The 18,184-nt window shown below is 40.6% G+C and overlaps 1 protein-coding gene across 4 annotated transcripts in view; it reads right to left on the reverse strand.

The window, feature by feature from the left end:
- The window catches only part of cacnb4a (calcium channel, voltage-dependent, beta 4a subunit), a 441,145-nt gene that overhangs the window by 115,997 nt on the left and 306,964 nt on the right, over nucleotides 1-18,184 (reverse strand). For all 4 annotated transcript variants that reach the window (XM_073026725.1, XM_073026733.1, XM_073026742.1 and 1 more), the window contains 2 exons: nucleotides 13,378-13,497; nucleotides 8,978-9,100 (listed from right to left, as the gene is read on the reverse strand). In XM_073026725.1, coding sequence (XP_072882826.1) covers nucleotides 8,978-9,100; nucleotides 13,378-13,497 — 243 coding nt within the window. The remainder of the gene's footprint in view (nucleotides 1-8,977; nucleotides 9,101-13,377; nucleotides 13,498-18,184) is intronic.

The raw sequence follows: 18,184 nt of genomic DNA on the forward strand, positions 1-18,184 counted from the left end.
CCTTTGGACCCTCTCCAATGCCAGCACATCTTTTCAAAGATCTGGAGCAGAAAAATGCTCACAATTCTCCAAGTGTAGTCTGACCAATGCCTTTTAAGCCTTGTTCTGGCAGTATATTCTTGTCCTCTTGAAATGAATGCTATCAGTGCATTTGCCTTCCTGTCACTGATTCAAGCTGCAAGTTAACCCTTAGGGAATCCTGCACAAGGCCTCCCAAGTCCCTTTGCACTTCTGATTTTTTAATTTTCTCTTCATTTAGAAAATATTCCACACCTTTATTCCTTCTACCAAAGTACATGACCAAAGACTTCCTTACACTATATTCCAACTGCCACTTCTTTCCTCATTCTCCCAAACAGTCTAGGTCCTTTTGCAGACCATCTGTTTCTTCAACACTACATACCACCAGCTATCTTTGTATCATCTGCAGACATCTGCAGACAAAACCATCAATTACTTCATCCAGATTATTAATATATAATGTGAAAAGTTGCGGTCCCAATACTGAACCCTGTGGAACATCACCAGTTACAGGCAGCGAAAAAGCAAAGGCCCCCTTTATTCCCACTCTTTGGTCCTGCCAGTCAGCCAGTCTTCTATCCATGCTGGTATCTTGGGCTCTTATCGTGTTAAGCAGCCTCTTTTGCGGCACCTTGTCAAAAGCCTTCTGAAAATCCAAGTAAACAACATCCACCAACTCCCCTTTGTCTATCCTGCCTATTATTTCCTCAAAGAAGTCCAACAAATTTGTCAGGCAAGACTTCCCCTTAAAGAAACCATGCTGACTTCAGCCTATTTTATCACGTGTCTCTAAGTTCATCAAAACCTCAACCTTAATAATGGACTCCAATGTTTTCCCAACCACTGAAGTCAGGCTAAATGGTGTATAAATTCCTTTCTTCTACTCCCTCTGTGCTTAAAGAGTGGAGTGGTTTTTGCTATTTTGCAGTCATAGAAATATAGAAAACCTACAGCACAATACAGGCCCATCGGCCCACAAAGTTGTGCCGAACATGTCCGTACCTTAGAAATTACTAGCCTTACTTATAGCCCTCTATTTTACCAAGCTATATGTACCTATCTCTTAAACCATTCCAGAATCTAGTGATTCTTGAAAGGACATTTCTAATGCTTCCACAATCTCTTCAGCTGCCTATTTTGGAACACTGAGATGTATTCCGCCTAGCCCAGGTGATATATCTACTCTCAGACCTTTCAGCTTCCCAAGCACCTTCTCTTTAGTAATAGCAACTACATTCACTTCCTCCTCCAACGCTATCAAATTTCTGGTATACTGCTCATGTCTTCCACAATGAATAAAGATGCAAAACACTTATTAAGGTTGTTGCCATTTCTTTGTCTGCTATTACTACTTCTCCAGTGTCACTTTCTAATGGTCCAATATCCACTTTCACCTCTCTTTTGCTCTTTATATATCTGAAAAACTTTTTACATCTTCTTTTATATTATTTGCTAGACTACCTTAATATTTTCATCTTGTCTCTTATCTTTTTTTTTCCTCCCATTGGTTTTCAAAAGCTTCTAGCAATCCACCAACTTCCCATTAATTTTTGCTATATTAGATTACCTCACTTTTGCTTTTGTGCTGTCTTTGCCAGTTCTTTCAGCAACCGTTCTCTCATCCTCCCTTTAGAATACTTTTCATCTTTAGGATGTATCTATACTGTGCCTTCCGACTTGCCCCCAGAAAGTCCAGCCATTGCTGTACTGCCATCACTCCTGACAGTGCCCCCTTCTAATCAAATTTGGCCAGTTCCTCTTTCATGCCTGTTGAATTCCCGTTACTCCACTGTAATACCAATAAGTCTGATTTTATCTTCTCCCTCTCAAAGTACAAGGTGAATTATATCATATTATGATGACCGACTCCAAAGGGTTCCTCAACCTTAAGCTCCCTAATCAAATCTGGTTCATTACACAACAACCAATCCAGAATTTGCTTTCTCCTAGTGGGCTCATCCACAAGCTGCTCTAAAAATCCATCTTAGGGGCATTCTACAAATCCCCTTTCTCGGTATCCAGCACCAACCTGATTTCCCCAAACTACCTGCATATTGAATTCCCCCATGACTATTGTAACATTACCCTTATTACATGCCTTTTCTACCTCTCACTGTAATTTATATCCCATATCCTGGTTACTATTAGAGACCTGTATGTAACTCTAATTTGGGTCTTTTACCCTTTTAGTTTCTTAACTCTACCCACAAAGACACTGCATCTTCCAATCCTGTGTCAACTCATTCTAAGAATTTGATTTCATTTTTTATCAACAGAGCCACGACGCCCCCTCTACTGACCTGCCTGTCCTTTTGATACAAGGTGTATCCTTGGATTTTAAGTTCCCAGCTATGAAATTCTTTTAGCCATGATTCAGTGATGCCCACAAATTCATGCCTGCCAATCTCAAACTGTGTTTCAAGATCATCTACCTTACTCCGTATTGGGTGTGGATTCAAATATAACACTTCTGTCCTGCATTCATTGCCCTTTTTCTATTTTGGCCCTCTGTTTCGCTTTAGCTCATCCCACTGTTATTTCACCCTATCACCTGCCTGTCCTCGCTCATGGTCTTGCTACACACTGCATTAATTTGCGTAGCCCTCCCCACCACTGACAGCAAGCCTGTCTCAGGAAGGCTGCATCTATCATCAAGGATCCCCACTATCTGGGAAACCATCTTCTCACTGCTAACAGAAACTTGAAGTTCCACACAGACAAGTTCAAGAACAGCTACGTTCCTGCAAACAGGCCCTTGAAGCAACTGCGTAACTCTAATACTGCCTCATCCTTTCCTGAACTGCCACGGTCTTGTTAGTGATTGTGCTTTCTTTGCACTAACTTCTTGTTTTACACATTCTTTTTCTTCACTGTCTTGTAAAATTTCTGTCCAATGGTTTGTCAGGGAAATGGGAGCTTAAAGTTGGCTAGGAAATTAGATTAAAAAGCGAGACAGTAAATCAATGGTGGCCGACATTTTAAAAACAAGTATTTTATGAATCTCAGCCAAGGCATATTTGAGAGAGAAAGGAAGTCTGTAGAGATGGGATGCACCATCTATGGCAAAGAATGGTGTGAGATTGAAGGGAAAGACAAACGATATTGCGCAGGTTGGATCTGGAGTGTGTGATATAACAGAGAAACTGTATGTACTCCCTTAAAAATGGAAATAGGGTGGTGAGGAAGACATATAGCATGTTTATCTTCATCAGCTAAGACAATGAGTATTAAGAGTTGTGACTTCATGATATAAATTTTATACAGGACTAGAATATAAAAGCAAGGTTGTATAGCTGAGTCTTTATAAGGCACTGGTGAGGTCTCACTTGGTGTATTATGAGCAGCTTCGCGCCCCTTAATTAAGCAAGTGTTGATCATTCATCAACAGGAGCTCCTTGTGTCCAAATTCAATTGTTCTGATTCAATTATCCCAGAGTCCACTAAATGGGGGTGGGGGGAAAGACAACTGGTTGGATTGATTTGTCTGCTACTGCTGTCCTTCATTCATCTGAATCCACTCATTTGTAGACAGTAGTTCTTTTTATCTACTTCCACTGTCCTTCATTCATTCAAATCCACTAATTTGTGGACTAGTTCCTGCTGGCCAATAAAAGAATGTGTTGACATTTGAGAGGGTTCAGAGGAGGTTCATGAGAATGATTCTGGAAATGAAAAGCTTATCCTATGAGAATTGATTGCTGGTTCTTGGCCTTTACTCACTGGAATTCAGAAGAATAAGAGTGGAGCTCATTGCAACCAATCAAATGTTGAAAGGACTAGATGAAGAACATAGTTAGGACTAGATGCCGGGGTTAGGACTCAATGTATTTAAGTAAACTACTTAAGAACTTTTTAAAAGCTATTATTAATGCTTTTTGAGAGGGTGATTTTAGATGCATATCATATTTTTACTGAGTTAAGTATTGTATATAATTAGTTTTGCTACAATAAGTGTATGGGACATTGGAAAAAATGTTGAATTTCCCCATGGGGATGAATAAAGTATCTATCTATCTATCTATCTAGATAGAGTGGATGGGAGAGAATGTTTCCTACGGTGGGTGAGTCTAGGACCAGAGGGCGCAGTCTCAGAATAGAGGGACATGCATTTAGAATGGAGATGAGGATGAATTTCTTTAGCCAGAGAGTGGTGAATCTGTGGAATTTGATACCACAGGCAGCTGTAGAGACCAGTCACTGGGTATATTTAAGGCAGAGGTTGATTGGTTCTTGATTATTCAGGGCATGAAGAGTTACAGATTTGGGCTTGAGAGAGAAATGGATTAGCCATGATGAAATGACGGAACAGACTTGAGGGCTGAATGGCCAAATTCTGCTCCAATATCTTCTGGTCTTATGGGCTTAAGTTGCATGAATGTTGGTTTTGTCAAAATTGAACTACTGTTCTGCAGCTCTGACAGAAAGGATGTAGTTAAGATTGAGAGGATGCAGAAAAGATTCACATGGATGTGACCTAGATTAGAGGGTTTGAGTTATTGGGAGAGACTGGATAGGCAAGGTCTTCTTTTCTTTGGAGTGAAGGAGAATTAGAGGTACAACACACACAAAATGCTGATGGAACACAGCAGACCAGGCAGCATCTATAGGGAGAAGCACTGTCGACGTTTCGGGCCGAGACCCTTCATCAGGACTAACTGAAAGGCAAGATAGTAAGAGTTGGAGAATTAGAGGTAACATGGTTGAGGTATTTAAAATTATGAGAGGCAATAGGTAGGGTATCTAGGCAATGTCTATTTCCCATAGTAGAGGTGTCTACAACTAGAGGGCATCAGTTTAAGTTTGAGGGCATCAGTTACCCAAGATGGAGCTGATTAGATTTACAACCTTCTGCAGCTTATTTCTGTCCTGTGCAGTAGCCCCCCCATACCAGACAGTGATGCAGCCTGTCAGAATGCTCTCCACGGTACAACTATAGAAGTTTTTGAGTGTATTTTTGACATGCCAAATCTTTTCAAACTCCTAATAAAGTATCGTCCTTGTCTTGCCTTCTTTATAACTACGTTGATATGTTGGGACTAGGTTAAATCCTCAGAAATCTTGACACCCAGAAACTTGAAGCTGCTCACTCTCTCCACTTCTGATCCCTCTATGAGGATTGGTATGTGCTCCTTCGTCTTACCCACTGGAATACCATTGGAACATCACAGCCAACAAGACCATATTAAGGGAGCATGGGCTCATATCAGTGCTAGATCCTTGAGAATTTAATATCTGTACTAATGACCCACATGAAGCGACCTAATGTACCTAAACCAAATTTGCAGATGATATAAAAAGTAGTTTAGCAAGTTGTAAGGAAGACTCAAAAAGTCTACAAGAAGGTAACAACAGATTAAATAAGTAGGAAATCAAGTGGACTTTGTTGTGAGAAAATGTGAAGTTACCCATTTTGGAAGGAAGAAGAAAAGAAAAATTATATTTAAAAGGAACAATATTAGACAATATTGTTGGAAAGTGGAATTTCTGTGACAGAACTAGCATACATATGCAGCAAGTCTTTATGAAAGTTAATAGAATGTCAGACTTCACTGTAATTTTGATACAACTTTACAGAGACCATATCTGGAGTACACTTATGGTCTCCATGATTAAGGAATAATACACAGTGGATTCCGGTTAATTGGGCTATCAGTTAATCAGGGCAGCTGTAATTTGGGACAACTCTTAAAGAACAAAAACTAATAGAGAAAGTAGCTGGACTCTCTTTGGTTATTTGGGTGCTATTAAATGGGACAGAAGGTTGTTGCTGAACAGTTTCTAACTAGTGTTAGCCACTTGCACTTGTGAGGCCTCTAGCCACTACACCGTGCTTAAAGCAAACTGTTTTTAAGTAGTGTCAGTTGCATGCATTTGTGCTCAGAAAGCAATGATTTTTGTCACTGATAGTTGGTGAGAAATAAACAGTAAGATAATTCAGAACTGTTTTGCACAAGCATTCAGGCTTGGAGATGCCAGAAAAGGCCGGGAGTGAAAATGAAACAATTTTACTTAGGAACTATGAAGAATTTGAAGGTATTGGCAATCACCTTGAATGTTACAATGAAAATGAAGATTTGGAGAAAACAATTGTCAATAGCATTTTATGAAGGCAGGTACCATTATCTACACTAGGTGTCTGTACTGATTTTGTTCACTTACAGTCAATCTACAGAACACGTACACTGGATAAATCCCTCAGTTGATAATTATTTGGAACTATGTAGAGTTTTATAGTATTGCAGTAGTATTGATAGTTTTCTAATTTGTTCTGTATTTAATATAAATACATAATTTGATACAGTTAAATCATAGTTTGTCTTCTTTTGTATTTTTTAAAAGATTTCCATGAAACTTTGGCTAACTGGGGCAGCCGCTTAACTGGGCCAAAATGTCCTGGTCCCGATATGGCCTATTTAATGGGAATCCATTGAATTTATATTGATGGCCATGCAGAGAACATTCACTTTGTTGGTGCAGAGATGAAGGGGCTGATAAATGAATGGGGATAAACAACATGGGCCTATGTGCTTTGGGGTATAAAAGAATATGTATAAGATTCTGAACGGGGTGCACAGGGTAAATGCTGAGAAGATGTTTCCCCTATCTAGAACAAAGCGCAACATTTCCGAATAAAGGGTTTCCCATTTAAGACAGGGACAAGAAGGAATGTCTTCTCTTAGGGTGCTGATGAATCTTTGGAATACTTTGCCTCAGAGAATTGTGAAGGCAGAATTATTAATATATTCAAGGTAGAGACAGATAGATATCTGAGCCACAAGAAATTCAAGGTGTATTGGGGGAAGAGTGAAGAACTATTGTTGAGACCATGATATTATTGAATGGTGGTTCACACTCAGTGGGTTAATTGGCCTACCCCTGTTTCCCACGTTCATATATTTGTAATGGAAAGGGACATTGACATACAAACTTCAATCTTGTTGCCAGAAATTCACAATTCACAGAACTTGATTATCCCATTCACTCTTGGAATCAAAGGAATTTTCAATAGCTTCACTCCTGCAAAGATCCAAGTGATTATCTAATCATTTACAATACAGTTAACTGGTCATACTAAATTCTTCAACTATAGTTAACTCGCTTTTTCTGCTGATATCAGATTTGGCCATTCCTGCTGGAACTCATCCATCTGTGATTTTGGCTCAGTTTCTCTCTTCATTTGGAGAGGACTGGAATATAAAAGTGAGGATATAATGCTGAGACTTTATAAGGCATTGGTCAGCCAGCACTTGGAGAATTGTGAAAAATTTTTGGCCCCTATTTGAAGAAAGGATTTGCTGGCATTGGAGAGGGCCCAGAGGAGGTTCATGAGAATGATCCCAGGAATGAAAGGGTTAACGTGCAAGGCACATCTGATGGTTCTGGGCATGTACTTGCTGGAGATGAGAGAAATAAGTGGTGAATATCATTGCAACATCTCGAATTTTGAAAGGCCTAGATAGAGTGGATGTGGAGAGGATGTTTCCTACAGTGGGGAAGACTAGGACCAGAAGGCACAGCCTCAGAGTAGAAGGATGTGCCTTTCGAACAGAGATGAGGAAAATTATCTTTAGCTGGAAAGTGGGGAATCTGTGGAATTCATTGCCACAGATGGCTGCAGAGTCCATGTCATTGGATATATTTAAAGTGGAGGTTGATAAGATCTTGATTAATAACGGCATTAAAGGGTCTGAGGAGAAGGCAGGAGAATGGGGTTCAGAGGGATAATAAACCAGCCATGATCGAATGGCAGAACCGACTCAATGGGTTCTGTTCCAAATTCCGATGATCTTATGGTCTCTTTGTATGGCCTCACCAGCTGGGCATGACCACACATCCCTGCTAATTAGCAACACAGTCAGAGAAACATAAAAACAACACACACAAAATGCTGGTGGAACACAGCAGGCCAGGCAGCATCTATAAGGAGAAGCACTGGCGACGTTTCGGGCCAAGACCCTTCATCAGGATAATCACACATTTACTCTGCTCTTACCCTGTTCAATTCTCCCACCTCTTTCTCTGTCATTTTACATTATCACAGATGCTGTCTGTTTCTGGCATTGTTCCAATTATCTCACCATCTAGTTTCACACCTATCACTTCAAGGCAGGGGTATATGGAGTATCCAGGGAGGGGTATCACCCCTGATGAAGGAGCTTGTTGTGTCCATTCTGAGGCAGCTCACTCACCTTTGGTTTCCACAGGACACTCAGCTCTCACCCCGGCTCCAATTGGCTGTTCACGTGCGACAGTGGCCACATCATGGTACAGCACACCAACAGGCAAGCTAAAGCAGGTGAGGGTAGCCAGTGGGCCTCATACCCAGTTAACAAGGGACATGCCTGTCCTGACATGTGAAGTCAGCTCTGGCGGACTGGGCAGATAAGATCTATTGTGAGATTCGACAGCTGGGAAAGTGGAGCTGCAATGCTCCATGGAGAGTGAAGGGCACAACAAGGCAGGGAAGATGTCACGGTTATCCACTGCAACCAAGGAAGACCTCAGTTTGTGACCCTTGTTTGTACCACTGGACTTGGGTTTCTGGGGTCAAGAGAGTGGAACTGACTCAGTGCAATGGCTTTTCCACTTTAAAATCTCTCTCGCACGGGTTTCCCATCATCGTTGGACATGATGGACAATCACCATTTCAAGTCCGGTACAGACCATGGCAGAACATGAAAAATGCTGCTTTCACCCATCAGTTTTAAGATATTGTTTCGGACTGAGAAAGCTTCCTTCCTACAGCCTGACCAATGTTTATTCAGATATGGTTTCAAGGCTTACAACTTTAGAAACACACTAACTTTCAGGCACTGAGCCCACTGAAACAGGCTAAGATTATACAGGATTTCACACTGATCTGTGAGAGTCATAGTGATGGGTGCTATTATTGATGCTATTTAAATACCCAGGGTTGACAGAATCTACTTCCCGTTAATGAATCTCAGTGACTTACTTCTTTAATATGTAGGAAGTCTTTGGCATCAAAGGAGATGGCAGTTCCTGGCACTGGCACGTCTTCATCCAGGGCGCCACAGTAAGTGACATTTGTTCTGACTGCGAATGCAACAGGTTTTGTCTGGAAAAGAAACCAAGCATGCTTGGTTACATTTACATAGCAATCTTAAAGTTCAGTGATTTCAGCTTTTGTATGTAGTAATTATAACAATATTGTAGATAATGAGTATATAACAAGTTCCCAATGAAGGAAATCATCCCGAAACGTCGACTGTTTATTCCTTTCCGTGCATGCTATGGAAAGGCTGAGTTCCTCCAGCATTTTGTGTTTGTTGCTTTGGATTTCTAGCTTCTGCAGAAGCTCTCCTTTACCAAATTACTCATTCCTCATACTTCAGGATCAGCAGTTATCAGGACACAGCCTTTCACTGCACTTTGCTTCCCCACGATCTTTCTGTGGTTCTTTGTGATTGCGATGGGAATGCAGTGCTGAACTGGCTCTGTGTCTGTGGATTACAGCCATCAGGCTCCTGGACCGGCTATGGTGCTGAACTATCTCTGGGCTGTGGACTCACTTTTGGGGTCTCTGCGGTTCATGTTCTGTGTATTGTTTGTTTACTTTGTTATTGTTTGCAAGGTTTTTTTTCGCACATTGGGTGCTTGATGCTCTTTGTTGTGAGGGGATTTTCTTTAGCGGATTCTATTATGTTTCTTTTCCCATGGCTTCCTGCAGGAAGATGAATCTAAAAGTTGTATATGGCATACATACTTAGATGATATATGAATTTTGAACTTTGAACTCTTCCTTCATTTTGTAGGCGATTGACATAGAATGCCTTGGTGACTTGGCTTGTTCTATTGTGTGCCTCTAAGTACCCTGAAACCTCATCCTTAATAATGGATTTTAGCATCTTGCCAACCACTGAAGTTAGGCTAACCTGTCCATAATTTCCTGTTTTACCTTCTTTCCTTTCTTCTGGTGATATTTGTGGTTTTCCAGTCCTCTGGAATCATTCTCTAGCTCCATTGCTCTGAGGACTGGCACCTTCCAGGGCTGCATTCTCAGCCCACTGCTGTTCAGGCTGCTGACAGGTGGCTGTACTGCTCGATCCAGTTCAAACTGAACCGTCAAGTTCACCGATGACACAACAGTGGTTGTTCTCATCAACGACGACGACAAGACGGCCCACAAAGAGGAGGTGGAGTTGAACGATGCGAGTCTCAAAATGGACAATAGTAAAGCGATAATTGCAGACTTCAGGGAGGTGCAGGCTGACCACTCCTCCACAGAGTGAGTTAGGAACACCAGGTTTCTGGGAATGCACATAATGATGATCTCACCTGGTCCCACACACCACATCTATCTTCAGACTTTTCGGCTTCCCAATTACCTTCTCTTTAGTAATTGCAACTAAACTCACTTCTGCTTGTGTCTTCCACAGTGAAGATTGATGCAAAATACTTACAGAGATCGTCCACCATTCCTTTTCCCCCCACTACTACCTCTCCAGCGTCATTTTTCAGCAGTCTGATAAACCACTCTCACTTTTCTTTTATTCTTTGTATCTATAAAAAAAATTTTGGCATCCTATCTTATATTATTGGCTAGCTTACTTTCATATTTCATCTTTTCGCTCCTTATTGTTTTATTAGTCATCCTTTATTGGTTTTTAAAAGCTTCCCAGTCCTCTAGCTTCGCGCTAATTCTTCTGGTAAGGCGGTGTCGTGCTTGCACACAGCTGCCACCCTGGGGCCAACAAAAGGTATCTTTGTCTTATTTTATATGTCTTTTTTACCACTGTAAGACACTGCTGGACATTAAGGACTTCAAGTGCTGCAGGTCCTCCTGATCAGTGAGTTGCTCATTAGCAGAGGAGATGGAGGAGCTGGACTTGGTGCGGACCACGTAGCTTCCTGGCGGAGTCTTTGCGCCAGGGTGGTGTGCAGTCTAACAGCGAGTAGTCATCTTGGACATTTTTCTTGTGATTGCAAGACCCTGTAGACATTGGTAACATAGAATACTGCGAGTCCATTTCACTCGTTTATTGGCAATACCAACTGCTGGGAAGCAACGCGGCCTCAGTTGTAGCAAGGACTAGGCATGCCAAGATGTTACCTATTGCAGTGCCAGGAGGGGAGACACTGGAGCTGGTGTAGCGCGATGTCTACGCTGGACTGGGGGCATGATAATTAGGTTTGAATTTGAACTTAGTTTTTGTCATCATTCCCTCCTTTTAGAATGTTTCTTCTTCTGTGGGATGAACGAATTTCACACCTTCTGAATTACTTCCAGAAACTCCGGCCATTGCTGTTCTGCTGTCATCCTTGCTAACGCCCCCTTCCAACGTTGGCCAGCTCCTCTCTCATGCCTCCGGAATTACCTTTATTCAACTGTAATATCAATATATCCAACTTTAACTTCTCTCTCTCTCTCAGATGGCAGGGTGAATTCTATCATAATATGACCACTACCTCCTAAGGATTCCTTTACCTTAAGATCCCTAATCAAATCTGGTTCAATATACAACACCCAATTCAGAATTGCCTTTTTCCTTTGTGAGCTTAACCACTTGCTGCTCTAAAAAGCTATCTCGCAGGCATTCTACAAATTCCTACTCTTGAGATCCAGCACCCACCTCTGATTTTCCCAATCTACCTGCATATTGAAATACCCCATCACCATCATTATATTGCTCTTTTTGCATGTCCTTTCTATCTCCTGTTGTAATTTGTACCCTTCTGGAAAACAAGAGTGTGTCCTACCATTTATTCTATCAATTGCCAGATTGCTTGAGGATTTCATCATTGATGCAACCTTGTAAATGACTGGTTGTTTTAAAGAGCTAGGTGTTAATTTTTGCAGTGGTTTCTTCTGCTTCAGTTGCCCAGCAGTAACCTCTTTCATGGAAGTAATGCTGGCAGAACGGAAAGCCCTGAGGAAATAAACACTTTCAAAGTCCATACTGACTTCAAATTCAGAGAGTGACAATGAAAGCAAATTTGCAATGCTCATAAGTTTAGTAATATGACATGGTTGCTTCAAAATTTATTGCCAATAGTGTCAAGGCATTAGTGAGATTGCACTTGGAATACTGTGTGCATTTCTGCAACGATGTCATCAAGCTGGAGAGATTGCAGAAAATGTTCAGAAGGATGTTACCAGGACAGGAAGCCTTGAGCTATGACAGACTGGATACCCTGGAGGAAAGAGTGGCTGAGGGGTGACCTTGTAGAGGTTTATAATATATAGAGGGGTAAAGATAAAGGGAATGGTGACAGTCTTCCTTTCCATAGCATGATTAGAGGGCACAGGTTCATAGTGAGAGGAAAAAGATTTAAAAGAGAGTTGAGGGGATACCTTTTCACACCAATGGTGGTGACTATATGAGACAAGCTGCTGGATAAAGAGGTAAAGATCAGTATATTACAATTAGACATTAGACAGGTACATGGATAGAAAGGTTGAAGAGGGGTAGTGGAATGAGCTTGTTTAGACAACCTGGTCAGCACAGACAAGTTGGGCAGAAGGGCCTGTTTCTGAGCTGTATGACTAACTGCACGAACAGTGTATTGGACTCTGGTTCATTATAGAAATTCACTTCATTGCATCTAACTTAGTATATTATGTCTTAACATTCCCACCTGTTTCAAAGAATAATCTCATATGTTTATTTGTGAACTTCTCCTTAATAGTTCCAATTATTCAAGTATGAACGTGAATTACAATAAATGTACTGTGTTGTGTATCTGGGTGTGGAAGTGGAATACGTGTATATGGTGAAATACAGTAAACCTGAACTTCAACTTGAACTAGTATGGTTTCAGAATTTCTACTTGTAGTTTCTGCAGGCTCAATCACCTTAGGAAGGCAGCTTAGCTGTTGCAGCATCCTGCCAAGATTCCACTCTGAACTGACCCTGTTAGCTCTTGGCACAAAGTATTGTCTCTGCCAGATCTCTAAGTGACTTTAACAGATTGCTAGCAACTCTAACATTCAGAAACATTTAAAAACTCTTAAAATTAAAATGGACTATTTTCTAAAAGCACTGTTAATAATAAATATACATTGAAGTACTGTATATAAAAAAGATAATAAAACAAAGCAAAATAATTTGAAAAAATACTTGCCTCCTAATCTACAGAACTACAGTACCCATCAATGGGGTCACTGACCTTATTTCAAATCAGAGAGGAGTTTCCTCAGCATAATGCTGTGATAATGAACCTAACTACTGAACTACATAAGGGATATAGGCTCCATCTGCCACTCAGTAAATTCCAGAAAGTGATTGAAACCTCTGACAAAATTCAGTTGGATCCAGTCCATTACACTGAAACAGCATTTTCCTCTTCCCTTGATTTATCTGAAGAAGGTAAAGTTCAGCCACAGGTACTTACTTTGGCTCGCTCAAGTTGCACGGCTGCTTGCTGCTCGGACTCACGCCGAATCCCATCTCGATCTTCCTCTAGGGAAACGTCAGAGTCCGATGGCCTACTTGTGTAAGAATCTGCTGAACCCTGCAATAAAAACCAAAAGTCAAAAAATCAAAACACACAAAGGTAGTGGGTCTTATCCTGGTAAAACAAATCATCTGTTACTCAATGACAAGTTTATCTTATAGTTACCAATTATTACATGGCGTTTATAAATCCAGAGATGGCAAACCTATGGCACACGAGCTCAAGATGGCACAAGGAAAAATGTTGCCTCGCAGCGTGAAGTGTCACACCTTACCAGTCAGCACAGGAAAGCAAGTTGAACAAACATCTTGGGAGTTTTTCACGGGAGCAATCAGCACATGTTGTTGTCGAGAAGAACTTTAACAGGGCACTTTGCAGATTACCTTTTGACAAGCTAGTCTGGAAGGTCACATCACATGATATGCAGGTGGAAATAGTGGACTGGATTCAGTGATAAGAAGAAGAGGGTGATGGTCGAGAATTGTTTCCCAGACGTGAGTCCTGTGTCCAGTAGTGTGCCACAAAAGAGAGTGCAAGGACCATTATTGTTTTTAATCAATATAAATTCCAGGGTTCTGTTGCTTTGGTCGTGAAACAGTGGGAGAGATAAAAGGGAGAGGGGTGACATTACCAGTCAGGGAAATGTCACAGAAGTGCTCAGTCAAGACAGACTGGAGAGCTTGTCTATTGAGACTTTAGAGGTAGAACTGAGGAATAAGAAAGTTATATCCACGTTAATGGGATTATATTACTGACCACCCAATAGTCAATTGGAATTAGAGGAAGAAATTTGTAAAAAGATCACAGATGGTTACAAGAAATATAAGATTGTGATATAATGTGATTTTAATTTTCCACATATTGACCTGGGACTCCCATACTGGAATAGGGCTGGATGGGATAGAGTTTGTCAAATTTATTCAGGAAATCATCAATACATTGAAGTCCCAACTGGAGAGTGTGATACTAGATCTCTTTTTAGGGGATGAGACAGGGCAGGTGACAGAAGTTTGTGTAGAGAAACACTTTGCATCCAGTGACCATAACGCCTTTAGTTTCAAGGCAATTATGGAAAAGGATAGGTCTGGTCCGCGGGTTGAGATTCTAAATTGGAGAAAGGACAATTTTGGTGCTGTCAGAAAGGATCTGGCAAACGTAAATTGGACCAGGTTGTTTTCTGGCAAAGGTGTACTTGGTAAGTGGGAGGCCTTCAAAAGTGAAATTTTGAGAGTGCAGGGTTTGTATGTTTCTGTCAGAATAAAAGGCATGTATAATAGGTTTAGGGAACCATGGTTTTCAATAGGTATTGAGGCCCTGGTTAAGATAAAGAAGGGGGTGTATAGCAAGCCTAGGCAGGTAGGAACAAATAAGGTACTTAAGGAATATAAGAAATGCAAGAGAACACATAAGAGTGAAATCAGGAGGGCTGAAAGGAGGCATGCGGTTGCTCTAGAAGACAAGGTGAAGGAGAATCCTAAGGGCTTCCACAGATATATTAATAGCAAAAGCAGAGCAAGAGACAAAATTGGTCCTCTGGAAAATCAGAGCTGTAATCTATGTGTGGAGCTGAAAGAGATAGGGGAGAATGTAAGTGGAATTTTTAGCATCTCTATTTACCTGGGAGATGGACATAGAGTCTATGGAGTGAGGCAAAGCAGCAGTGAGATCATGGATCCTATACAGAGGAGGATGTGTTTGCTGTCTTGAAGCAAATTAGAATGAATAAATCCCATGGGTTTGACAAGGTGTTTCCTCAGACCCTGTGGGCTGGCTGAGATATTTAAAATATCTTTAGACACAGGTGAGGTACTGGAGGATTGGATGATAGCTAATGTTACTCTATTGTTTAAGAAAACTTCTAAGAATATGTTAGAAAATTATAGGCAAGTGAGCACGACATCAGTAGTGGGAAAGTTGCTGGAAGGTATTCTAAGGGAGAGGTACATGTACTGTATGTTTTTAGACAGTCAGGGACAGATGATGAATAGTACGTGTGGTCGGTTGTGTCTAAATCAATCTTATGGAGTTTTTCAAGGAAGTTACCAGGAATGCTGATAAAAGCAAGTCAGTGGATGCTATCTACATGGACTTTAGCAAGGCCCTACATGGGAGATTGAGTGGCTTGGCATTCATGATGAGGCAGTAAATTGGATTAAATATAACTTCGTGGAAGAAGCCAGAGAGTGCTATTAAATGATTGTCTTTCTGACTAAGTCCTGTGACTTAGCAGTGTGTCACAGGCTAAGTCCATTGCTGCCTGTCATCAATATCAATGGCCTGATGGTAATGTGATAAACTGGATCATCAGATTTGCAAATGACACCAAGACTGGGGGTATAGTGAACAGCAAAGAAGGCTATCAAAGCTTGCAGGAGGAGAGGGAGGGAGGGAGGGAGAGAGAGAGAGAGTGTGTGTGTGTGTGTGTGTGACCAATATTTTTACAAGAGAAAACAGACTTCTTTTCCGTGACATGTTATTCACCTAGACATGTCTTGGGAAATGATGATATTTCTTGTGAAATGTCCGTACCAGCAATTGCTCCAAACCTCTGGCTGACAGTACCCAAGTCTCTAAAAGTGGCCCTAGCAAGTTTCAAGCATCAACTCCCACACTCACATGTACCCTCACCTCTACCCTCCCTTAGCAACACTGATCCCACTCACCTCCCTCCCCATACCCGTGCCCTAGCATTAATTTCACTAAATAAATAAAATAGCTAAGTTTATCTCAGCATTGTTTGGAGCTGCTTCCGTCTCCCCCCCAATCTTACTCTCCAACATGACAACTATAACATGTGTTACAAGTGACCGGCTACCAATGGACAGTGTCCTTCATTATTCCTCATTTCCTCACTAATGGCTCATTATTTTTGCTCTCTTTGGCAACTCTTGTTTATATACAGTGGATTCCTGTTAATTTGGCCATCAGTTAATCAGAGCAGAAACTTATTTGGGACAACTCTTGAAGCACAAAAGTAACCGAGAAAGTAGACTGATTCCCTTAGTTTATTTGGGAACCTATACTGCTTAATTGGGAAAGGACAGGACACTATTGCTGAGCTGTTTCTAACTAGCATCAGTCTCATGCAGTTCTCTGGCCTCTTGACACTACACTATGTTTAGAGCGAACAGTTTTTAATATCATCAGTTGTGTGTGTTTGGGTTCAAAAGGCAATGATTTTTGTCACTGATATTTGGAGAGAAATAAGCAGAAAGACAATTCGGACCTGTTTTGTTCACTGTGGGTTCAAGCACTCAGCCAGAAATGGCTGGGAATGATTTCATTTCTTCAACATGTTTGGAACTACAAAGGATTTTTTTTTTGTGACTATGTTTTCTGCTATCATAACTCTCTGTGCTATGTGCTGTGTGCTGTCGGTAATGTGTTTTGGACTCGGCCCCAGAGGAACGCTGTTCAGTTTGGCTATATTCATGCATGGTTGAATGATAATTAAACTTGAACTTGAACGTAAAACTGAACTTGAATTTGAAGACATCGACAATAATCTGAAAAGGAAGATTTAGAGGATGAAATGGTAAAGCATTGTATGAAGGTAGTCTATTATCTGCACAAGAGGTCTGTGATGATTTTGTTCATTTACAATCAATCAGCAGAACATGGCAGTGTACACTGGATGAATGGATGAATTCCTCCATCAATAACTACTAGGAACTAAAACACAGTTTTATAGGACTGTAGTAGTATAGGTAATGTTCTGATTTGTTCTGTATTTCTTTTAAATGTACAATTTGCTTCTCAGTTAGGTAGTAGTCTGTCTTTTTAATATATTTTAACTATTTCCATGAAACTTTATCTAGTTGGAGCAGCCACATATTTGGGCCAAATTATACTGCTCCCGATGTGACCCAATTAACTGGAATCCACTGTATATATTTCATAAACGCAATTTTTAAAATGTATTGCTACAACAAAACAACAAATTTCACAACATATATCAGTGATATTAAACCTGATTCTGATTCTGATTCTGCCTTAGAGGACTGACAACCTCCTGAAATGGTAGTGCAACAAATCCTATGTTCATCTGAGCCTGGTCCCATTTGGATCCCCTTCTACCACTTGCTTCTAGTACAAATCTCCAGAGTATTGTTCCAAATAACTTCTTAGTCTATTTCACAGCTATTTTGTGCGCTTTTGAATGGCCATTGTCATTTGATGATGTGATGGTTTAGTGCACGCAAACAGGTGAAAGCAATTTCTAAGCAATATTATTGTAATGACTGATCTAAGGTCCTGGTGCAGCCTGCATCACAGTGAGCATCTTCACCACATGGGCTGCAGCACTTCAAGGCACGTTTCAAGTTGAAAACAGTTTCAAGTTCAAGTTCAAGCTCAAATTCAAGTCTATTGTCATCTTACTGTACATATATATATATATAGCCAAACAAAACATTCTTCTTCCAGACAACAGTGCACCCCAAAACATATAAACCAGCACAGCACATAAACCAAAATACTACTATAAATAAGTTAATAAAACTAATTCAATTGATCTATTATGGATATAGATTATTATGCATATAGTAATAGATCTATGATGGATATAATGGATCTAAGCCTATTGAGTCACTTCTATTATATACATTTCAATGATGACTGGATAGCTTTCTCTCTTCTCCCTCCTTTTATTAACACATTATTGTAAAATATACGATTCATAGTGGATCATTCCTATTAGACTTCAATGATGAGTATCTTAATAGACACATTTTTTAATATGCAG

The sequence above is a fragment of the Hemitrygon akajei genome, chromosome 2, assembly GCF_048418815.1.
Source record: "Hemitrygon akajei chromosome 2, sHemAka1.3, whole genome shotgun sequence".
Lineage (NCBI taxonomy): Eukaryota > Metazoa > Chordata > Chondrichthyes > Myliobatiformes > Dasyatidae > Hemitrygon > Hemitrygon akajei.